Consider the following 25,403-nt stretch of genomic DNA (forward strand, 5'->3'; position numbering starts at 1 on the left):
ACTGGAGACCAAGCGTTCAAACATATGAACCTATGGGGGCCATTCTTATTCAAAGCCCCACAGCTATCAATGGCAAAGGCTATGTTGTTGAATTAGTTTAGCAGTCAACTTGTGAATTCTGAGTTTAACCCTCAAACTTCTGATGGGCATGTTATAAGCCTGGAGCAAATTCCTGGATTTTCAACAAAACAGGAACTAAAGTCCTCACTTGAGGTATGAGATTCCCTGAATGATTTTGCCTTGTTTTTGAAACAAGTTCTCACTGTGTAGCTCAGTATGGTCTCAAACTTGAGATCTCCTTGATTCAGCTCCCCAACGGATAAGATTACGATGGTACACCATCACACTTAGCTGATTTCTGGTTCTAACAAGGTTTCAATGAATTGACCTTCAAGGTGCTGCTTTTTATTTAATTCTTTTATATTTCTTCTAGACAGAATTTTCCAAACACGCTGAGTACTTTTATTTCTCCGTTTAATAATTCTTTCGACAAAGACAGTGACAATGGTTTCCTCAGGAGGATGGACTGAGAGAAGTCCTGTAGGCTAGAAAAGCGTTGAACCAACTTTAGTGAGTTATGCAGTGTCCCCAGAAATACCAAATGGACTTAGAAGAAATGGGTTATTTTGAGAATTTATCTTACCTTGTTAACTGTCATTATATAGAAAGGGAGTTTGATGAAGGATGATTAGATAAGACCTGGATACTAAAAGTTGGCATGATCAAGGAATGAAAGGATTGGTGAATCTGGTTGGAGGTAGGCACGGGAGGTCATTGTGATAAAATAGACTGATGAGCCAAGCTTTGAAGACCATGACATGATATTTGGATTTCTGTGTGTGTGTGTGTGTGTGTGTGTGTGTGTGTGTGTGTATGTATTTAGTATGATTGTTTGCTATTTGCACTTAATTTCATAGACTCATAAGAAAGAGATAACTTGAGACCTTGTTTGAAACATGGAACAGAAAGAGCTTCTGCAAGAAGCTTGAGATGCCAGATAGAACTCAAAGTATAAAATGCAGCCAAGTTGACATCACAGCCCCGAAAAAGATAACCTACTATACCGTGACTCACTGGTACATGTTCCTGGGCCTGAGATTGAAACAGGACCTGTTCCAGTCATCCAAGCAAGAGGAGGTAGAAGCTGCACATCTGTTATAAGGCCAACAAATCTGTCCATATAAGCCTTTATTTCATTGGGTGACATCAACTTATTTATGAACACTCTGAGATTATTTATAGTACTGGCTTTGGACACCTTCAGTTGCTCCTTGCTGTCTAATAAATTGAATCTCACTTTTCCCGATTCCCATCTCAGCCCTGTAATCTCAAACTCTAGTCTTGGGGCCACCTAATAGCAGTCTGCCTTGACAGCTTTCAGATGTAAGACTTTTTTCTAGCGATTATGACTTAGCCAATCTGACTTCTTAGTGTTTTGTATTAGTCCCTGTCGTAAGGAATAAAGTTCAGAGTCCTGTGGGGTCTACTCAATCTACTGAGGTTGGGATGGAACTACAAGCCTCATTTTTCAAAGATGCTGGTGACAGCAGATGCTCTGGGAAGCTAAATCTATCTTTATTCTCTCATCCAGGGAAATTTAGACACAATTCAGTAAAAGTCTCTGAAATGACTCATAACAATTCATGACTATCTGATCCTGTGGTTGGGAATGGAAGTGGGGATGAGAGCTGGGGCTTACAAACTGGTATGTTTCTAATATACTTAATTTGAAGAGCCATGGGAGATAATGGCTCAGATCCTGAAAACCCAACAGTTATTTTTATAGTAGGTAATGGGGTACATTCACGGAAGCAGTCGTCATACTCTGCCAAGAGAAAGGGTTTGTCTTCTAGAGCCTTATCAGCTGCCTGGGGGAAGTAAGCATTATGGTCCATGACTGAGACCTAAAGGGAGGAATGTGTGACAATCTGCTCAGGTCACTAAGCTTGAGTCTCCCAACATTAACAAGCTGCAAGTAGAGTTTGCACATAGCTCAGCCTCCTCTGTCTTGCTTGGGTAGAACCAGAGTGGTGACTATGTGTGTAGGAGGGTTCAAGTACATGTCCAGACTCTTCTGCCTGTCTTTGTCACCCTCACGAATGATAGCAAGCTCCCAGTGAGACCTGTCTTTTGTGCAGACTGCACTGTTCTTCCTTTGCTTCTAAAAGATACTTTCTTAAAAACTGTCTGTTACACAACGTGTGTTGTTTCAGTTTTAAGGGTTGTTTCTGTGCTGACAATAATGTTCAAGAATGTACCTTCTAGTAAGTGACCTTTTGTCCTATAGGGAAATGTTTATTGTGTGCATTGTGTACAGTACTATACTACAGAGATGCCTCTGGGAAGTCCTTGGTAATAGTGGCTAATGTTTAATAGTAACAATATCAGCTTGGCCCTGAATCACATAGACTTAGATTAAAATGTTCTTTCCACCTTGTGTAAGCTGTAAAGACTTGAACAAAGCCCTAATCTTTCTGCTTCACTTTTTATAATGTATTTTATATATAATATTCACATTTTGCAAACAGAAATACTAATTTGTCTCAAAGGGCATTATTGAAGACTGAAGACAGTAATATATGTGAACTCCTGGCACAAAACAAGTTCATTGGGCTTTATTACTGTTCTCAATAATTTTTAGATAACTCCAAGACATATTTTATACAAAAAAAAGTTACAGAAGTGTTATATGAGAAAACAGGTTTCATCTCTTGCTATTTTCAAGTTGTAGTCTCTCTTTCTTCTTCCTCCCCCCCCCCCAACCCCCAAAAAACCTACAGGACTGAGGATGTACCTCTATAGCTAGAGTTTTCTTGCCTGGCCCACAGTCAGGACAAATTCTGTCACCCGCCAGTCCCACAGCTGCTCAGACCCAACCAAGTAAACACAGAGATTTATATTGCTTACAAACTGTATGGCCGTGGCAGGCTTCTTGCTAACTGTTCTTCTTATATCTTAAATTAACCCATTTCTATTAATCTATAAGTTGCCACATGGCTCGTGGCTTACCGGTATCTTTTACATGTTGCTTGTCATGGTGGCGGCTGGCAGCGTCTCCCTGCCTCAGCCTTCCACTTCCCAGAATTCTCTTCTCTGCTTGTACCGCCTATACTTCCTGCCTGGCTACTGGCCAATCAGCATTTTATTTATACAGAGCGATATCCACAGCATACCTCAGTGGTTAAGGGCTTGCCTAGCACATGTAAGACCCTGGGCTTTGAGACCTAGCATATTGAAATAAAAAAGGCAAAACTTCAGTGTAGAACTATTTCCACACACTAAAGTTGAGCTAAGGGCCCCCAAGGGACAAGTGCAGTGTGTTGTTAGCCTGCATGGAAAGGGCAGCTGGAGCTCACTTGACAGTGGCATCCTCTTAGAATCAACCAGGCTTTGAGCTGTCACCTTTCTTTGTCACTTCCATGTGCAGAGACTATCATGTTCAAATTGCTAGAATGAAGTTTATAACCCGAGTTTAGATAAATTTTAGCTTACTAAAATGTGCTTGTGTTTATTTTTTCCTTTTAAGGTTTATTTTACTCTTAATTATTATGTGTATCTGTTTATGGGTATGTGTACCTGAGTTTGGGGCCCTGTGGATGCCAGAAGGTGTGAGGCCCCCTGGAACTGAAGTTCCAGGCTGTCTTAAGCCACCTGATATGGGTACCAGGAATTGAACTCCCATCCTCTGCAAGGGCAGCAAGCACTTTTAACCACTGAGCCATCTTTCTAGCCTATATTCATTTTGAGACAGGGTTTCCCACTATAGCTCACTCTGGCTTCCTACTCATAATGATCCTCCTGTCTCCCTCCTGAGTGCTAGAATTACTTGTGTGAGCCACTATGCCTAGCTAAATCATGTGTTTCTATTAGACACATTTTTATAGTTACTGTGGTCAAAAAGCCCAAATAAGCTAACCTCAAACTTCTTTGTTGACAGGTATCATATACCTGTGATCTTAGCACTTAGGAGCCTGAGGTAGGAGAATCCTGGGCTCCTTAGCTTGTTGGTCCAGTGTCTATGACCTCCTATGAGCCCAGGTTAGTTGTCTCTGTGGTTGTCTTGTGATAACCTTGACACCACCACCCCCACCCCACCCCACCCCCTTCCACCCCCTGCTTATGCAATTCTTCCTCCCTCTCTTCAAAAGGATTCCCGGAGCTTGGCCCAGTATTTAGCTGTGGATCTCTTCATCTGCTTCCATTAGTTACTGGATGAAGCTCTCTGATGACAATTAGGGTAGTCACCAATCTGATCACAGGAGATGGCCAGTTCAGGCTACCTTTCCACTATTGCTAGGAGTTCTAGCTGGGGCCATCCTTATAAATTTGTAGGAGTTTCCCGTGCACCAGGTTTCTATCTGACCCCAAAATGCTCCCCATCAAGACATCTCTTTCATCACTCCCCCTATTACTCTCTATTCCACCCCAACCCCATCTCTCATGTTTTCATTCCCACCTGCCTGCAGGTTACCCAGGAGATCTCTTCTATTTCCCCTTCCCAGGGAATCCGTGTACCCCTCTTTGGGCCCTCCTTGTTTTCTAGCCTCTCTGGGTCTGTGGATTGTAGCGTGGTAATCCTTTACATTAATATCCACTTAGGAATGAATATATACCATGTTTGTCTTTCTGGGTCTAGGTTACCTCACTCAGGGTGATTTTTTTTCTAGTTCTATCCATTTGCCTGCAAATTCCTTATGTCATTGTTTTTAACAGCTGAGTAATACTAAAATACTAAAAATGTACCACATTTTCTTTATTCATTCTTCAGTTGGGACACATCTAGGTTGTTTCCAGGTTCTGGCTATTATGAATAACACTGCCATGAACATAGTTGAGCAAGTGTCCTTGTGGAAGAAATCAAAATTATACAATGGAAAAAAGAGAGCATCCAAGCATAACTGGATATAGGCATGCAGAAGAATGCAAATAGATCCATATTGATCGCCCTGCACAAAACTCAAGTCCAAATGGATCAAAAACCTCAACATAAATCCAGTTACTCTGAACCTGATAGATAAGAAAGTGGGAAGTAGCCTTGAATGCATTGGCACAGGAGACAACTTCCTGTAGAACACCAGCACAGACACTGAGATTGACAATTAATAAATGGGATCTCATGAAACTGAGAAGCTTCTGTAAGGCAAAGGACACCATCAACAGGACAAAACAACAGCCTAAAAAATGAGAAAAGATCTTCACCAATCCCACATCTGGCAGAGGGCTGATGTCCAAAATGTATAAAAAATTCAAGAAACTAGACATCAAAAACCAAATAATACAATTTAAAAGATGAGGTACAGAACTGAACAGAATTCTCAACAGAAGAATCTCAAATGGACAAAGACACTTAAGGAATTAATATCCTTAGCCATCAGGGAAATGCAAGCCAACATGACTCTGAGATTCCATTTTGATCATCCTTTCAGAATAGCTAAGATCAAAAACACTAATGACAACTTTTGCTGGAGAGGATGTGGAGCAAGGGGAACACTCCTCCACTGCTGGTGGGAGTGCAAACTTGCACATCCACTTTGGAAGTCAGTGTGGCAGTTTCTCAGAAAATTGGGAATCAATCTTCCTCAAGAACTAGCTATACCAATATTGGGCATATACCCAAAGGATGCTCAATAATAAACCTTTTCTTTAGCTCATCAAGAATCAATGGATGTACTGGCCTGAGGCCTCAGATTTCTTTAAGATTTTGCCAAAAGTTTGGGTACATATTTCCTGATATTTAGAATGATCAAAAGATAGTATCAGAAAACTCTCAAGTAAAAAGGACATTCAAACTTTCCTTGTCCTATCAACTTAACAGTACTTAAAAAAAATATTGAGGGGGCTGGAGAGATGGCTCAGAGGTTAAGAGCACTGTTTGTTCTTCCAGAGGACCTGAGTTCAATTCCCAGCAACCACATGGTGGCTCACAACCATCTGTAATGAGATCTGGCACCCTCTTCTGGCCTGCAGGGATATGTGCAGACAGAACACTGTATACATAATAAATAAATAAATCTTAAAAAAAAATATCGAAGTATCTTCTTTTACTTAAGAGTTTCACCATCCAGTTCCACATCAGAATTGCAAGATTCTAGTGGCTTATTTTCAACCAAATCATATTTGGTGGCTAGCTATTTTAACCCATTGTACTCTGTGTAATCATGGTAGCAGATTCACAACTAAACTACAGGCCCTGGCCACCCAAGGAATAGTATTTTAACAGAGAAATGCATTCAAGGGATCCAGCCAAGGATGCTAGATATGGAAGATACTTCCTTTCCCTATCTTCTTTGAGCTTCTGTCATGCAGAGCACATCCAAATTCTCCCCATGAAAAATAATGACTTGGAGGGGAGTGGTAACACTTGGGAGTGAAGGCTTTCAGAGCTTCGGGCTGGGCTGACAAGCGTTGTGAGAAGCTATGACATTTTTCTTGCTCAGTTTTAGAAACTCTGCTTCAGTTTCTCCCTTTGTTTTCACTAACCCTGCCACAAACAGCCTCTTCCTTCAGAGAGAAGCATCTGTCTTCTGATTTTGAACTAAAAAAGAGCCATCCATAGTTCCCTAGCCTTTGAAGCGAATACACAACTTTCTCCATACTCTAGGCCATCATATTTTAAGTAGGGTCTACAGACTAAAGTGAATCCTGGTTAATGGTAACTCTTTTTCTCCTTAAGGAACTCATGCTTGGCTTGCCTACACTTCAAGGGGAACCTAGTTTTAGGTTCTCACAAACTTTTTTTTTTTTTTCAAAATCTGTTGGCTAATAAAGAAAGGTTTGGGGTAAGAACATGATCAAAGGGGAGGGGGTGATGTTGGGGGACTGGAGTTCATGTGTCATAGTCTCCCCTAGTGTAGAGAAGCAATGGCCAGAAGAAGAAATGTTACAGATTTTCTCATTCTCCTTTGCTCCAAACACCCTCCTGAAGAGCCAGAGATTCCAGGGCTGGGGACAGCTACTCAGAAACTTCTAAGGAAAGAACTTAAAGGAATCTGAGAGGCATCATCCTTAGTTAAGACACTATCAAAAGCCTGCTGTTGGGTGGGAGTAGGAGGATCTCTGTGAATTCAAGGCTCCCTAGGGCTACATAGTGAGACCGTCCACTACCACACTCCCCAAAAGACATCATCAAAAGAGACAAGGGATAGCTGGGCGTTGGTGGCATAAGCCTTTAATCCCAGCACTCGGGAGGCAGAAGCAGGCGGATCTCTGTGTGTTCAAGGCCAGCCTGGTCTATAGAGCAAGATCCAGGACAGGCACCAAAACAACACAGAGAAACCCTGTCTTGAAAAACAAAAACAAAAAACAAAAAAGAGACAAGGGACACTGGTGAAAATTCAAGTGGCAGACAGTGGGGTGAGCTCATTTAAAACACACCCACATCTAAGCACAGCATAGGAAGACTCCTTGAGCTGCTTTGAGGAGGAGGTGTGGGTGATGGGAGGTGGGGAAATGTGTAGAATTCTTTTCTAGGGTTCTCAAGCTCTAAGAGGGAGAGAAGATTCTAATGGTGCAGATCAGGCTTAGTTATCAAACCCTGATCACCACAGTCCTGTCTGAGATAAGGATAAGAAAATGCCAGAATGGAAAGAGTCAAAGGTCTTGAAGACACCCCCTGAAATGAAGCAGGCAAACGCTTTCCAGCTAGTTATACTGCAGGTTAGACCTCCTCTGCCTTCCGGCGCTTGTGTGTATAGGGACTCCAGACGCCTCATTAGTTTGGATCTGGTTTCCTTGGACTTTTGTTGAAATGATATTTGTTATTGTGCCGCCCCATTCTAACTGCAAACTACAGCTCACTGGTTCTCCTCTACCCCACCTCCCCGCCTCTGTGGGGGTGAACAGGTGAACCACCTTATGAGGTTCCATAACTTTCTCAATGCCTGCTACAGGCTTCCTGGAGAAGTGTGCACTCTTCCACGTTGTTGGTATTGGTTTTTCGAATATGGTTTTTATTTTGTCGGGTAATTTGATTTTATTCCTAATTTTTTGAGGGTTTTTTTTTTTTAACCATGAAAGGTATTGAATTTTGTCACACACACTTTTTGCGTCAGTCGAGATGACTATTGACAAAGTTTTATATATTGAGCCATCCTGGTAGTTCAGAAATCCCATTTGGTCATGGTACATAGTCCATTAATATACCATTTAATTTATTTTGCCACAATTCTGTTGAAGATCATCAACAAACAGCAGTGTCAACAGAGACACTGGTCTGCAGTTCTATTTTCTTGTAGTGGCTTTGGATTGGGTACCTCATCCAATGAGCTAGTTAAGTATTTTCTCCTCTTAAAGGTTTTTTTGAAAAATCCTGAGATGAATTGCCATTTACTCTTTAAATGTTTGGTAGAATTCACCAGTGAAGCCATTACGTCCTGAGCTTTTATTTGTTGAGAATTTGTTGCATTTTTTATATTATATTTATTTTGTGTGTGGGTGTATGTGTGTAGGTGAATAAGTGCTGTGGCATGCATATTGAGGTCAAGGGACAACTTGTGGGAGTAGGTTCTCTCCACCAGGTGGGTTCTGGAAATCAAACTTCAGTCATCAGCCTTGGCATCAAGTACCGCTACCCAATGAGCCATCTCATTAGCCCTTGGTATCATTTTTAAAGCAGTGGCTTTCTCACTTCCGATGTTTATGATTAGAAATCTGATGATTTTATTTACATCCCCTATACGTGATGAGTTGTCCACTTACTGTGTTCAACATTCTCTGCTTTGGGTTTTGAAAAGTTTGAAGATAATGTGTTTGGGGGTAAACTTCTTAGAGTTCATATGCTTAGAAGTTTGTTGATCTTGGGTACATACATTCATGCTCTTCACTGTTACTTGACTTTTATCTTCCCTCTGCCCATCCCTTCCTGTTCTTTCTCTATTTTTCTCTGCATCTATTGAGATGATTTGTGGTCTTATACTTGACTCTACTTACATGCTGTTTCATGTTTATCAATTGTTATGTTGAACATCTCTGCATCCTGGAATAACACCAACTTGATTGTGGTGTTCAATTTTTTATGTTCTCTAGAAATTTTTGCAAGTATTTCGTTGATGATTTTTGCTTCTACATTGCATTTCCTCCTCTTTTTTCCTCCTCTGTCCCTTTTCCTTCTTTTCTTCTTCTGGAATCTCCACATTGTGTATATTGGTTTACTTGAAGACATCCCACCCCTTAGACTCTGTTCACTTTCCTTCAGACTCAGTAATACTTAATTTCAGTCTTCAGATTCATTGATTTTTTTTTCATGGCAGAGCTTCCTTTGAATCTCTGAAATGCATCTTCACCTTGTTTACAGTACTTTTCAGCTCCAGATTTCTTTTCTTTTCTTTTTAGGTTTTCCATAGCTTTATCATGATTCCTTGCATTGCCTTTTTGTGACTTTCTCCCAATCTCCCGTTAGTCCCTTGAGCATCTTGAAAACTTGTTTTAAAAGTGCTTGTTTAGTATACACCCACTAGGTGTTTCTCAGGGAGTTTGTTTTCATTTATCGTCATCCTTTGAATATACTACAGTTTTTTGTTTCTTCATACACATTATGACTTATTATTTGGTGGTTGTTGAAAAGTAGACATTTGGTACTAATAGTATGGTAGCTCTGGAAATCAGATTCTCTACTCTTATTCAGTGTGTGTGTGTTTTCTTTCATGGTTGTTGACATTTATTGTTTTTTTCTTCTTGATCATTGTAGTCTATCCTGCTGGTCAGCCTAATGAGTACGCTTAAGGTCTACTAGGACTTTCCCTAGACAGATGCAACCATCATCTTGTGCTCTTCCTTATATGCAAGCTTAAAAAATTTTCAGACACACCCCTGCACTCTCTCAGGCTTGGGGACCACAGGTGCCACTATGAAGAAGAACGAATTTGGATGATGGAGACGCGGGAAAGGGCTGAGGTCGCCAGTGGAGTTGGCAGAGTGGTGTGCAGCTGACTGCAGACTCAGCCCCCATACATGCTGCCCAGCTGCAGAATTGCCCTGGCTCTGGGTAATGAGAGAAGCCCAAGATGAGGAACAATTCACTTTCTGGATTGGACCTCCCTGAAGGACCACCATGGTCCATGATGCCACCTGAGGGCCATGTGTAGGTCAGTGACCCTGATGTGGCTGGAGCTGGGTTGAAGTCCAACGCTGGTGTTACTACCTAGTGCAAGTGGATGTCCGTGGTCCATGCCACGGCCTGAAGCCATCTTGATGTCTGTGGGCCATGCTGCCGTTAGGGGCCATGTTGATGTGTATGGTCTGCACTGGCATCTGAGGCCATGGTAATGTCTGGGTCTGAGCTGCCATCAAGGGCCATGTCTGAGTCTGAGGCTCTGCTGCAGCTAGGGTCTGTGTTGACATCCATGGCCCATGCTACCACTGAAGGCCATGTGGATATCTGTGGCCTATGCTGCCACCTGAAGCCATGTTGATGTTTGTGGGCCATTGGAGCCATACTGATCTGAGTGACCTGCACTGCCACCTGAGGCCATGGTGATGTCCAGGTCCATGCTGCTGCAGAGGGCCGTGTCTGGGTCAATTGTCTCACTGCAGTCAGGGTCTGTGTTGATGTTTATGGCCCATGTTACCACCAAAGGCCATATGGATGTCCATGGTTGTGGGAGCCCACAAAGGTTTTCTAGTGAGATCTGAGCTTGCTTTACCCAGCAGGGCTGCATTAGGGGATGGCTTGACCATGTTGCAAGGTCACCAGTGTTTGGGATGGTCTGCACTTGGCTGTGCTGAGGGGAGGTCTTTTGCTCTACCCCTTGGCATTCCCCTAAAAGGCCCTTTAGTAGAGACAGAAGGGGCTGGTAGATTAGGATCCAGGCCCTCTCAAGCTATCCTGTGTTTTCTAATTGTCTCTCTCCTCTATATTTCTATCTAATATTTCTCACTTATCCCTCCTCAAGAGTACCCTAGAGGAAAAAGAGAGAGCTAGTCCCCTTCACATGGTCTGTGCTACAGCCTGAATCCATGCTGATGTCTATGGTCTGGGCTATCTCCAAGGGCCTTGTCCATGGTCCTACTGTGGCTGGGAGCTGTGCTCATGGCCTGTGCTGTCTCCAGAGAACAACACATGGAAGCCTATGATCCGTGCTCCTGCTGGCTGGAAAGAGCAAGGAAGCTACTTTGGCAGTGATATGATGGCTGCAGATGCAGTTGAGAAAGAGGGACATGGAAGGCTTCTGCAGCAACCCTAACCCCTAACCTCCCCAGAGTGACAGCCTAAACAGGAAGCTAGCAAAGAAAACTCGTAAGTGTGATAAGGATGCTGAAGTGTAGCTCTCCACAATACATGGCTTCAGGCAGGGGTGTGGGAGGGGAAGGTCCCAGTTCTATTTAAGGAGCAAACCACTGAGAGTTTGACCATGCTGCAGTGAACATCCTGGAAGGACTGCGAAGTGTGTGTGATGGTGCGTATGACGTGAAATTCCAAAAGAAAATCAATAAAAAATGGTGAAAAAATTGTGCTAATTTTGTTTTTAATTTTTCTTTACATTTTTACTTACTTTTCCTGTTCTTTCCTTCCTTCCTTCCTCCTTCCCTCCCTCCCTTCCTTCCTTCCTTTCTTTTTGTGGTGCTGGTGATCAAGTCTAGGACCTTGACAATGCTTGTCAAGTTACCCACCACTACATTACATCCTTAGTCTCTGTGCATTGGCCTGTTAAATACCCCAGATATCACTTTTGCCAGAGGGAGTGGCCAGAGCAACAATGGGAGCTAAAACAATATTGGCTGTCCATTTCCTTATGTATACCTCTGTGGTCAGACACAGCAATCAACAGTCAAAGCACAAGTGTTCAGCATTTGGAAGACACAGTCCTCTTTGCCCAACCCAGCTCCTACAAGCTGTATTCAGAATACTCAATGAGCATATACTTAGCTGCCTGACACAAAGGGTCAGCTGCTAGGAATCAAAATTTATTAAGATTAAGCACACTTTACAGTCCAAGCCTTATACCTAAGGTTGCAGTGCTTCAGAAGTTTCCAGAGTCCATAAATTATCCCATCCAATGACTTTGCCAGTGAAATTGTTGTCTGGGTCAGAAGACAGAATTGCTGTGCTTTTTAACACCTTACTTTCCAATCATCTCTCTACAGTCAGTTTGTTTTGTTTTGTTTTCAAGACAGGGTTTCTCTGTGTAGCTTTGCACCTTTCCTGGATCTCGCTCTGTAGACCAGGCTGGCCTCGAACTCACAAAGATCCGCCTGCCTCTGCCTCCTGAGTGCTGGGATTAAAGGCGTGCGCCACCACTGCCTGGCTTACAGTCAGTTTGATAGAGTATTGCTCATCTTTTTTTTTCACATACTTGAGTTCATGCAAGAATTGTAATTCTATAACCCTGTTGCAACTGGCTCTACTCCTTAGTGGCATCAATACATGACATCAATATTCCCTTAGTGGGTGAGGCCATCAAATCCATCACTTAACCTGGTCAGGCAACCTGTGCAGGTCTGGGTCAGCAGTCACAGCCTACCTCTCAGTGATAATTATAGTTTTTCCTCAAATCTGAAATTTTGCAATTTTTTTTTTTTTTTTGGTTTTTCGAGACAGGGTTTCTCTGTGTAGCTTTGCGCCTTTCCTGGAACTCACTTGGTAGCCCAGGCTGGCCTCGAACTCACAGAGATCCGCCTGGCTCTGCCTCCCGAGTGCTGGGATTAAAGGCGTGCGCCACCACCGCCCCGGCAAATTTTGCAATTTTTAATGTATCATGTAGCAAGTGCTATAGAAGCCTCCAGAAGTTTCTGGTGAATTTTTTTTGAAAGTAATGCTGTGGTATGTAGGGCATGTATAGCGCTACTCTATATGAGGCTTGGTGATCTAGTCCCATCCTTGCCATGGAGCATGTGACATGTGAGGCACAACATTCAACTCTTGTGTCTTGGTCCATTTAAGCTGCTATAACAAAATTCTGTAAACTGGCTTATGAACAAGAGAAACTTGTTTTGGAGGTCAAGAATTCCAAGATTGAGGCAGAAGACTCACTGTTTCCTAATGCATAGATGGTGCTTTTTTGTTTTGTTTTCCTACAGTGGAAAGGGCAAACGTGTCCTTGAACCCACTTATAAGAATATTCATGAAGCCGGGCGGTGGTGGCGCACGCCTTTAATCCCAGCACTCGGGAGGCAGAGCCAGGCGGATCTCTGTGAGTTCGAGGCCAGCCTGGGCTACCAAGTGAGTTCCAGGAAAGGCGCAAAGCTACACAGAGAAACCCTGTCTCGAAAAACCAAAAAAAAAAAAAAAAAAAAGAAAAAAAGAAAAAAAAAAAAAGAATATTCATGAAAACTGGGGTGCTCCAGCCTTAATATGAGGGGAGGTGCCTCGTCTTATTGCAACTTGGTATGTCATATTTAGTTGATATCCATGGGGGGGCCTGCCCTTTTCTGAATAGAAACAGAGGAGGAGTGGATGGGGGGGTAGAGGGGAGATGGGGAGAGGAAGGAGGAGAAACTGCAGTAGGAATGTAAAAAAAAAAAAAAAGAAAGAAAGAAAAATAAATCCACATCAAAAAAATACTCACGAGAATTAATCGCCTCCCCATAGGTCACATCTCCCAGTATCATCATCGTGGCAGTTAGGATTTCAACACATGATGGTGGAGGGCCTGATTGTTTAAGCGGCCTTCGATTCTCAACTCTCTAATCTCATAGTTCTGCTAATATGGGTGATGCAAGCCCAGAACATGGCAAGCCCTGGGGAATTTTGTTCATTATTCTGCAGCCAGTGCTTCTCAGGTTGAGCCAATCTAGCAATGGGCATCTTTGAGCACACATACATTCCAAGAGTTGTTGGCAATTGCATCTTAAAATTATCAATTTAAGTTAAATAGATTTATATTAAACTACAAAATCCAAAGGCCTAAGTGAATAGAGGTGATTATGAAGGTCCAGGAGACAAAGAATGTATGGGACCCAACACATGTTGTAGAAGCAGATGGGAAAAAAATGGAAATGGAGAGAAACCTTTATAAAGCAAACCCATGTTTGTGACGGCATTTTATATGACCCCTCCCGCCATTGTTACAGCTATGCTGAAATCCTTTTAAAATCCAAAAGCAAAATGAGTGTGCTGTTTCTGTTTCATAGTTATACATTCTTATTATCTTGCAAATGTATTCATCTGTTTCTTCCTGGGAGATTCTTCCTCTTAAGTGGTTCTCAGTCTACTTCTCTGGCCACTGTCCCCTTTGAAGTGAAATGCTCTGAGCCCTCCTTGTTTCCTCCGGGGTTAAGTACCGCTGCCTGCAGCACTGTGGAGGACTACTTACTGATGATTCAGTGCCTGCTCTTTTCCATACCCATCACTCACCACTCCCTTCCTTTCCTGGCTTCAGTGACTTCCAGGTATTTCCCGGCATATGTCTTCTGGTACATTCCTTCATGGCTCAGTTCTTCCGCACACCATATAAATACTCTACTTGTGTCTGTCTGGTGAAATTCTACTCTTTTTTTTAGGTTTTATGCTTCTATGAAGTTTATTTCCCTCCTAGACATGGTCTCCCTGTCTAGTTCAGGCTGGCTTCAAGCTCTGAATCCCCTGCCTCAGACCCCCAAATAGGTTGGCCACCATGGTTGCCAATGTAGTCTTTACTGACCTTTCAAGACAGAAATGAACACAACTTTGCATAGGACTTTGTCTATGCCACACAGCTCTGTGTAGGCACCTACCACAGTATAATCACAATGATTCAACAATCTGAGTGTTTCTAGAGAACATGGACCATGTCTACATAATCTCTGTGCCTTCATGGCCTCACATAGCTCCTAACACACAGGAAGGCCTATTTATCTTCAAATACCTAAAATACCTTTAACAATGACTATTTTCTGTTTAAAAGCAGGAGGTTCCTGTGCCAGTTTATATTGTTAATAATCTCTTGGATCCAAGATTTGGTATCTAAAATGTGTGATATTCTTCCATTAATTTAATGAGAATTTATTGACTATTTACTTTAACTTAGACATGGTAGGATAGTGACTGACCAACAAAATCAGAAATGTGCTTTACTGGTCTCATGGAATTGAGAATTTATTGAAGATGTTCAGACACAGTGGGACATGACTGTAATCCCAGTACTCAGAAGTTTGAGGCAGGAGGATCAAAAACTTGAGGATATTCTGGGCTATTATCTAGTGAGACCTCATCTCAAAAAAATTATTGAAAAAAAAGTTCTATCATTCTTATGAGTTATTAAATAAAAGAGACTATATTTCAGGTTTGTCCCACGGTACCAACGAGACTGTCCACAGCACAAGCCTTTCTGACATGTGGGTTGCTGCCCATTGGCTTACTTTTCATTCTTTCTTGTTGATTTGTCTTTTGTTCTCCAGCCTAGAAAACTATCTTAGTCAATAACTATAATAACCCAAGAAATAAACACGCAAAAGACTTGTACATCTTATTTTAATCCAAGCACAATTTGGCCTTTGGGACTCTGTGGAGAGCTGGGATTTATCAACGGCCATACAGTTTTACCAGGAGCTTCTGCCTTGACAGCAGTATTTAGTTTCATTTTAAAGAACAAAAGGGATGCAAAAGAAATAAGAAACAGCAAAAGAGGACCAGGTGCTCAGACAGGAGGGCCAACTTGTAGGCAATGGTGGGTTATTGAGATGTACTCAAGCAAATAGCAGCCTGCTGTGAACCAAGGCTACACAAACTCCTATTTCAGACAGTGTGGTGGGGGGGAAGAAGGAAGCTACCGGATGGATGCTTTGAAAGAGGAAACAAGAAACAAAACCCAAACCAAAACCAAAACCAAAACATAGTTCCTGTGAAAATCCAATACTAGAAAGTTTGAACAAACTCAAACCAAGTTCCTACGGGTTCCTATTAATCTGCTACCTTAGGAGGGCTAGCTGGGTCCTTCTTCCTTCTGAGTTGAAGTTAAAACTAAGGGTGGGTTTAGACTGCGGCAGACTAGTGATATACATTCAGTTAATTAGGCCAATTCAAAGGCATAACCGTCAGCATCACAGGGGGCTGGTATTCTTTTCAAAATGTTTAAGATGGAGGTGGGGGAGGCTTACCTTTCTTAAATCTGGCTACATTGCGTCCCTCCTGTCCCTTAGCTGAAGGTGATTACTAATTAGCAATTGCTGCAGAAGAAGAAGCAACTTGTGGTGGGGACATGCTGCCACAAGGGTTAAACTTTGAACCCCAACTTTAACGTACAAAGAGAACAAAAGCACACGCAATGTAAATTTGCATTTCCACTTTGAGTCCAAAATAGTAATCACCTGAATTAAAGCTAATTTGATTTGCTGAACTGATCACTGTGAAAAATAAAGTTTTGTAATACGTATAGCTTTAGATTAGCAATCAGTGGCTCATATTTTTTCCCACTTTTCTAGGGGCCTTGAGATGGACAGTTTTCTTGATTGTACTGTAAAAATAAAAGCTATGAGGCCAGAGATGTAGTTCAGGAGTAGAGAAATTGTACAGCCTGTGTGGGGCACGTGACTGTATCCCCAGCACTAATAAAATAAAGGTTGTAGGTCAAGTGGTGCTTGAAGGACATAGGCAGAATACATAGCCAGGTTATTTCACACCTTTTCCCAAATACAAATCTCTCTGGCCTTTGGATAGGCTAATATTCCAAAGAGTTTGGGATCTGGTCTAGGACTCCTCTGGAGCCATGACCCTGTCTGTTCAAAGTAATCTCAGAAAAGCTCACAGAGATGCATTCTAGATCTACAAACTTGTGTCAGTAATGACTATAAAACTTGGGCTTTGCCCTCATGTAAGAGCAGCAAATATCTATACACAAATGGGTATTCCTGTTATCAAAACTGGACTGTGCCCTTGTCCAGAATTATAATAGCTTTTCCAGTGTTAGTTGTTTGCTTAATTTTGTTTGGCAAGTGTGATGCGGGAAGAGGGTTTCTGTACTGGTTTGGCAGCCAAGCAAGGCTAACAAAGGGCTTACTCTGGCTTCGGGACAGAAAGCAGTTGATCTCCAGGCCCCGGAACGGATTCATATCCACTCCTCGGAACTGAGTGTGGATCACTGCCACTCGCCAGTGAAGAAAGAAGACCACTGCCAAGCTCTCTGCCACCTGCAACTTTTGACTTGACTGTCCCCATCAGCCCTTCAAGAGATCTGAAAGTGGACGACTTCTTCATGTCTTCAAGCTTCCTACAGATGGCAGAGCCCACCGAGGACAGGGCGGTCAAAGTCTTCTGCTTCATGCAGGTGTTGGAGGCCTGGACATCATGCCATCTCTTGGACAGATTCTGCCTCAGTCCCACCAAGGCCATGCAGCCTAACTTCCTCCGGAGTTCCTCACATCGCTTCTCCTTGGCTGCCAGCATGTTGTGTAACGTTAGGATCTCTTCCTCCAATTTAGTGAGCTCAGATTTAAGCTCCATTTGTTCAGCCTCCGTCAAATCTGGTTCTGAAGCTGGGTGGGATTCATTTGTGGACGCAGAGGTCTCTGTCGTGGCATCTGGAGCAGACAGGGAAACGTCTTCGTCCAGGGAGTCCAGGTCCAGTTCTTGGTAGAGAGAGTCCAGTCCTTGGTTTGTGGAGAAATAGTTGGGATTGGTGGAGTTGCAGTCTAGGCCTGCAGGCTCAGACTTCTCGCCAGTGGAATAGGACTCTGGATGAGACGGGTCCATGTCTTGGGCAGCAAAACTCATGTGCTAGCTAGCCAGCCTTTATCCTTGCCAGAGAAGTGGACGCTTTGGGTCGGGACTCACTTCCGGTTGGTAGGGGTTGGGTGTGGGGGAAATGGACGCTACAGAGGTGGGACTTCCGGCCCAAAGGGCTGCCAGTCATTCAGCACCTCGCTCAATTGCTGGCTGCTCTGAGGAGGTGTTTGAGTGGATTGTTTCTGCATCACAAGGACCTTGTGAGGTAGGCAGAGCCCAGATTACTGAGAGAAATCTTTTCCTCTAGCAGTAGTGACATAGGCCAGTTGTTCATACCAAATTGTGTGGCGACCCTTTTCTACTACGAGCGTTTTTCACACCCTTGGAAATCAGTAAGAGGTTACTCTAACAGAACTTTAAGAGGAAACCCAAAACATAAGTAAATAAGATGGGGTGTGGAGTTCAAAACTTCCAGGCTTGCCCGCCTCCCCGTCTTCTTGACCCAGGTTTCCGAAGGAGCCCGGAGAAACTCTATGGACTCTTAAGATAGACTTGAAAGTAATCAGTAGTGGGTAATACAATCCCAGTGAAGTATCAGTAGTGCCAGGGGGCTGCAAAGCAGTATTCAGAGAGTAAGTCTGGGCAGCCATGATGGGCTTATTTTGAGCGATGAGTGGATGGGAACAGTAAATCTGTAATAGTGGGTTTTGTTTGGTTGGTTTGGGTTTTGCTTTGTTTTAGAATTAAGCGCATTGAATGCAAAGACTGTTTGTACCTTGAGAATTTATGGATAAAACGTTTGCAATGGACAGCATGGCTTTTTAATACTGCAGCTGTGTTTCCTTTCCCTACCTGCATCTATTCATATTTCTGAAAGCATGTCTGTCTACATTTAATGGTTGCCAGTTGTGGGAGCTGGTCTGTCCAGCAAACTAGAGCCAATTAGATGGAGTCTGATAGGGCAACCCACTTCTTCCCTCAATTCACCCAGAGTTTTTAACTCACAGACGGAGGAATCAGAGTACAAATCCAGAGAGGTCGCGTGTCTAGTGTCACTCAGCTCCTTGTCCTATTCCCAGGAAATAGCCTTGATCAAGTCTTAGTCCTAGCGATCTTGTTGAGTATTCTGCTTGTCTTTGCAAGCAGGACATGGTGGAACATAATACACCCCTCCACACACTTCAGGAATTTGCTGTACCCATGTCTGTGTCTCTGCACCTGAGCCAACTTTAGCCCTCTCTTGGGTTTGTATAGTCAATAACCCTTTCACCCCACCTGGTAGTGCTTATTATTTTTTACTTGGGAGGTGTGCTTCCCTGGTTTAAAAAAGGATAATTGCTTTATTGAGAGTATGAGGGTTGGTGTGGGATTTGGCTGTGTGTATGAAGTTCTGAGAAGTACAGCAACACGTCCCTAAACACCGTTTTGTTCCTGGATAGACGCTTCCTCCTTTGCCTGTTTAAACTCTAGTGGTTTCAAAAGTACTTCCAGACTCTGAGTGCTCTCTGCTCATCCCCAGCTGATAATTAAAGGTTTTAAAAGCAAAAAGCCCCTAGATTTAAGCTAGTTAACCTGGACCATACACTGATCATTCAGAATTCCTATTTCAAATTACCAAGTCGGAACTTCCACCTGATTTTTTCCCTCCTTGGATTGTTTTGACCACTAACCTCATTGTCCATTCTCTCGTGTTTATGTTTCTCCACTCTTCAGTTAAAAATACAATTCTTTGTTAGCTTTGATTCCATTTGATACAGTAATGTTTCTTTCTCATAGGAAAGCTGAGTTGGCCCATTTCTAACATTTGGTTTCCAGATCCTAGATCAAGACACGGCTTCTCAAAGGAGGTCTTCTAGTTGGCAGTGTTCTCACCTCCTGAGTAAACTTAGATAAATAAGTGCCACAGTGAAACAGTCTATTTTATTAGGCTTATGTTTAACTATATCCAAAAGCATTTATATTTTGAGATAGATCTCTTAAACGAAACTTCACTTAATTTACAGGGCTCCTAATCGGTTGTTTTCAAAAGCCATCCTTTTAAGGTGTAAATATAGCAAACAGGAAATAATCTGTGTGATATAATAAGACATGGAACTCCTCATCAGAAACTGAAAGCTTTTTGAATGCATTTAGACAACAAGATCAATCAATTTAGGAACTGGTGGTTTTTCCATCGTTTGTTTATAACAAAGCCGAAGCTGTTAATGACCTACATTTAGTAAAGAACAAACTTTGAATTATTTACCTAGTATGAGTGATGGGTTTATAAAAGTCCCTCCAAATGTAAAAAGTAAATGAAATTTTAAAGAAAAAAATTTCTGCTATGTGTAGAAACCTGTCTATTTCATTAATAAAAATTCTTAAATATAAATAAAACAGTCCCCTCCACCAGAGATCCGTCCTGTCCGGACATTTAGACCACAGTTTCCTCTTTACATACTGGGAAAGGAGAGCATTGTGGGAAATAAGCCCTAAGAATGTAGATAAAGCTGGCCTGTAAGTCAGAAAAGACTTGGTTCATTACATGCAGGTAGATAATAGGTTGTCTGCCCCTGCCAAGGAAAAACGAACATGGCGTGTTTCTCTACTTATGATCTAGAAATTCAGAGGGTGCTTTAGAAGGGAGCAAGGGCTCAACAGGATTGAGATTTCCACTGGGTTCTCACGACCCTCTCTAACCTACACTCTGACTGAGTTGCATGCCTTTCTAGCAGAGGCGTAGGCCACGCTGCATTCAAGGGAGCTGGTGGCATGTTTCTGTATGTGTGACTCATTAGAAAAAAAAGGAAAGTTTATCTACAGACTATGCAGATCTTGAGTACCAGGAGGCCGGGTTTCTGTCAGAGCAGGGTTCCGAGTGGTGGCAGGCGTCCTTCTCTTAAGTGGCTAGGTACAGGGTGTTTATCTGCCTGAGAAGAGAACTGAGATACCAGAAGGGTTAACCCTGAGCAAAGAGGACTCCCAGAAGTAACTAGGAGCAGATTCAGAGTGGGGGTTGTGTGTGTGCATGCGTGCGTGAACAGCGTTTATATGTGCCTGTGTGCTAAAGCCCTGAGGCTGGGCATTGATAGAGCCAGCAATTGGGGCCAAAGCATTCCGACTTCCTTGTATCTAAGGCTGCAGGTGTCTGAAAATACAAAGGCTATTAATAGAGCTTCCAAACCTTTTAAAGGTTATGATCATTGTGGTGGATTTGCTGCAATGTAAAAAGCCCACCACACCCTGGACTACACTCCCTAGCAGCTTAGCTATTCTTGTCTTAAAACTGTCATGCCTGCTATGGCAACAGCATAATAATTACTTTATTTCCTCAGTCCTGGGGCACAATCAGTTATAAGGCACGTCTTCACTTTAATAAGAGGTTTCTAGAAGGAAAGCCCAACAATATTAAATTGCACATTGATTTCTAAGATGAAATTCCGATTTTAAGAATGCTAAAATGCCACGAAATGAGTATTTTAAAGTTGGAGAAGTGCAGTAGTGATCAGTCAGCTGCAGACTTCAACACTGCTGTCTGGTTCTACCACAGCTGAGATCAGGCTTTCCTTCTTCTTCCTGTTCCGAGAGAGAAGACAGATGAGGAAGTGGCTTTTTGTTCATTTCTGCTATAATAATAAAATGAACGGAAGAAGAACAAAATATATTGATATTTATGCATGGAAATGCCAGAGTGAAACCCTTTATTTTATATATCAGCTTAAAAAATTAAAACAAAGCCGGGCGGTGGTGGCACATGCCTTTAATCCCAGCACTTGGGAGGCAGAACCAGGTGGATCTCTGTGAGTTCGAGGCCAGCCTAGGCTACAGAGCGAGATCCAGGAAAGGCGCAAAGCTACACAGAGAAACCCTGTCTCGAAAAAGAAAAATTAAAACAACAACAAATAGAGACAGCCAATGTTTACTGACTACATCCCAGGAATTGCTAGTATTTTTATTAGTTCGCTTCTCAATATTCTTTTTTCTTTCTTTCTTTCTTTCTTTTTTTTTTAATTTTGAGACAGGGTTTCTCTGTGTAGTTTTGGTGCCTGTCCTGGATCTCGCTTTGTAGACCAGGCTGGCCTTGAACTGATAGAGATCCACCTGCCTCTGCCTCCCAAGTGCTGGGATTAAAGGTGTGCGCCACCACTGCTTGGCTAAAGCTTCAATATTCTTGAGAGGGAGGTATGGAAATACTATTAGAGGTCTAAAGAGATGGCTCAGCAGGTAAAGTGCTTGCCGAACAAGTGTGAGGACCTGAGTTCAAATCCCCAGAACCCGTGTAAAAGCTGGCTCAGTGTTCCTACAGCAAGGGGTGGTGGAGACAGGAGAATGCCCTGTGGGTCAGCTAACTTGTTACTGCAACAGTGAGCAACAAAGAAGAGACCCTGCTTCAAACTTCAAACAAGGCGGAAGGCAAAGACTGACCTTCACATGTTTGTCTAGGCAAGCACAGATCTATTCTCACCTACATGAATGTGCACATGCATACACACACATACATACATCACACATATACATACCTACATCATACATATCTACACACGTATACATCATACACTTTTCTAGTTTCATTTCTGTTGCTGTTAAAATACCCTGACCAAAAGTAACCTTGTGTGAGAAAGGACGTATTTGACATACAATTCCCGGTCACAGTGTATTATTAAAGGGAATTAAAGCAGGAACTTACAGACAGGCCTGCTTGATATTCAGCACAGCATTACCTCTGACCAAGAAATGCTTCATAACAAAAGAAGTACAGTGGGGAGCATGAAGGACCCTGCTTGCTGGCTGGAAGCCAGGTTTATGCTCAGCTAGCGTTCATATACAGTTTAGGACAAGGTGTTACCCACAGTGGGCTGAGCCCTCGTACATCAGCTAACAATCCAAACAATCCCTCATAGACATGTCCACAATCCAGTCTGATCTAGGCAATGCATCAGTTGAGATTCTCTTCCCAGATAATTCTAGATTACATCAAATTGACAGTTAAGGCTAACCAGGTGATTGATAGTCTCTCTCTCTCTCTCTCTCTCTCTCTCTCTCTCACACACACACACACACACACACACACACACACACAGTGGTGGGAGCAAGAAAGGAAATATTATGAGGGTTAAGCACCTAGCTCACTGGCCCTGGTTTAGAAGTCCAGCCTTACAAACACGTAAAAAGCTATTGACGTCTGTGAGACTGTCTTCCCAATTTTATAGGTCATGAAGAGGCATTGCCTAGAGGACAATTGTCTGAGGATACACAGTTATTATTTGTAAAATCAGGATATTAATCTCCTAAGCTAGATTGCTTTGAAAAGAAAAACAACTTCATTTTCAAAAAAAAAATCTTTAGCTTAAACTTTCTGAAATGTATCATACACACAAAATGTCTATGTACCTTTGATAGACATCAGTAAGCAATTACTTAGCAGCTAAGCCTAAGAAAAGACATATTTCAATGACCTCACAGTTCCTTGCATGCCCTTCTTGTTCTCCCCTTCTGCCCAGTTAGTCACCACCAACATTTTAGATTAGCCATTCTTTTTTTTCTATGTAAGATTTTACCTCCTGTGTACCGACAGAATATGTATTATTCAGTTGGGTCTGGTTTTGAACCTTATATAAATTTAATCACATCTATGTATTCCTCCCTGACTTGCCCACTGTTTCTAAGATCCATCCATGTTGATAGTGTCACTGTAGTCTATCCATGTTCACTGATGGATGGTATTTTATGGTGGGCCTAAATCTCAATAGATTTCTATACTTTGTAATTGATGGAAGTTTACTGAGACACTAGGTGACTCAAAGGTCAGATTCTCCAATGTGCCTCCCCAAGGTTCAGGCCCATCTAAAGTACATTCTCATGCATATAGTTAGTGTTTTAGGGCGTAAGTGATTTTATTCACAATTAGACTTCCCTTTTCTGAAATACGTCCTGATGCTCACTTAAGATCTTCCTTCTCTAGCCCCATTTCCTACCACTACCTGGGACTCATTCTGTGCGGGACTTCTGGCCTACAGCTAATTGCACTTCTGCAAACTGAGTTCCTTCGCACTCTCCTGCTTCAAAGCCTTTGCCCATGTCCTCTGCTCACCCTGCCTGGAAGTTCATTTCTCTCCTGCCTCTTCTCACAGGTGTCTCCTGGGTAGTGAAGCCTTTTTCTAGTTTGGGCTTTTCCTTGAGCTGCCAGAGGCCCTGCTGTCAGTTTCTCAGGGTTTATTCATTTGGCTTTCAAAAAGTGTCAGATTTCAGGAAGTAGAACCCCACAGCTGTCTTCAGTGCCTGGAAAGGCATACCAGTTCTGCTTTGTGTGGTTGTAAGTGTAGTGGGCAGGAACTATGGAAACACCACTTGGCATTGTCAGTACCTAACTTTTCAAACTCCCTTGGTTAGGGCAAGTGTTGTGGGATATTTGTACACTGTGTGAAGATATATTGCTGTGATTAGTTTAAGAAGGAGTTGAATGGCGAATAGCTAGGAAGGAGGTATAGGTGGGATTTCCGGGAGAGAAAGGAAGAGGAGGAAGAATCTAGGTGCGCAGGAGATGTCAGGAGACACAGAGAGAAAACGGGAGGTGCAAGATGAAAGAAAGGTAACGCCGTGTGATAGAGCACAGATTAATAGAAATGGATTGATTTAAGTTATAAGAGCTAGTTAGGAACAAGCTGAAGCTATAGGTCAAGCTTTCATAATTAATAATAAGTCTCCGTGTCATTATTTGGGAGCTGGTAGCCCAAAGAAAAGTCGGCTTACATCTAGGGCCGATGCTGGCCATGTATATCCACATAAGGCCTGAGAAAGAGAGAGAAACGTTCAGAGCACAGAGTTGAATGTGGCTTCCTGGCATGGCTTCCTGGTGACCATGGTCTCTTGGCTCCATATACAGAGGTGCGGCTCTTTTAAGAGGCCCTGCTGTGCAGCTGAGCACTTGAGCAGCCAGGCTTGCTAGGTAAACCCGGAATCAGCAGCTTCCCAGAACTGGGACAGCTAGGTGCAGCTGCTGCTGCTGCCTGTGGACCCTAGGCGGGTGGAGCCAGCCACCTTGCACCATATGCTAAACAGAGCTGCCTGGCAGTAGCCTAACAGTTTGAGATTTGGCTCACATGGTCAGAGGAGGCTGCAGATATGCGTGTGTGCACACAGTCTCCTCTCCCTCTCCCTCTCCCCCTTCCCCTCCCCCTCCCCCTCCCCCCCCCCCTCTCTCTCTCTCTCTCTCACACACACACACACACACACACACACACACACACACACACACGCCAGAGCAAGGCAGACAAAACCTCTGAACAGGTTACAACGTGTTTAAAAATGTACTTAGATACTAAATAAAAAAATGGGTATAGACAGTCATAGAAAAATATAATAGTTTAAAAATAATAGTGTTTAAAGAAAGAGTAAAGTAATAAAAAATTAAGCCACGGGGGAATACACAGGACATTTGAATCCTGTATGGTGCTTTGTTGACTTTGAATTTGAATTTTTTGAATGCTGATGAGCAAATGACAGCTGCTGAGAGACCTGGATTGTGGAAGGGACTGCTGAATTAAACCAGCCTAGATACTTAGAGATGTCTTGACTTCAAAAAGTAAAAAAAGTAAAAAAATATTGCATTAAGGTACAGGTTATGCCTTTGTTTCCACAGGAAACAAAAAGTTATGCTTCTCCTCAAAATTAATAAAGACCAAATTTGACTGGGGGAGACCTGAAAATTTTGGCTACAGACATAAAGAGGAAAACTAAGAAAGACTACAGGACAGGTGAAATATATGCTGATCCCTCTACTATGGGAACAGCTCTAAGACTGAATAAGACATGATAAATCTTGTTGACTACGGAGTCCTGATGACTTAAA

General features: G+C 42.6%; 1 protein-coding gene across 1 annotated transcript; it reads right to left on the reverse strand.

The window, feature by feature from the left end:
* Nucleotides 1–15,662: 15,662 nt before the first annotated feature.
* On the reverse strand, nucleotides 15,663–17,704 carry Tpd52l3 (TPD52 like 3). The gene has a single exon (XM_059247400.1). It carries the CDS (start codon nucleotides 17,621–17,623, stop codon nucleotides 16,907–16,909), a length of 717 nt encoding a protein of 238 aa, XP_059103383.1. The 5' UTR covers nucleotides 17,624–17,704; the 3' UTR covers nucleotides 15,663–16,906.
* Nucleotides 17,705–25,403: the final 7,699 nt, after the last annotated feature.

The sequence above is a fragment of the Peromyscus eremicus genome, chromosome 1, assembly GCF_949786415.1.
Source record: "Peromyscus eremicus chromosome 1, PerEre_H2_v1, whole genome shotgun sequence".
NCBI classification, from domain to species: domain Eukaryota; kingdom Metazoa; phylum Chordata; class Mammalia; order Rodentia; family Cricetidae; genus Peromyscus; species Peromyscus eremicus.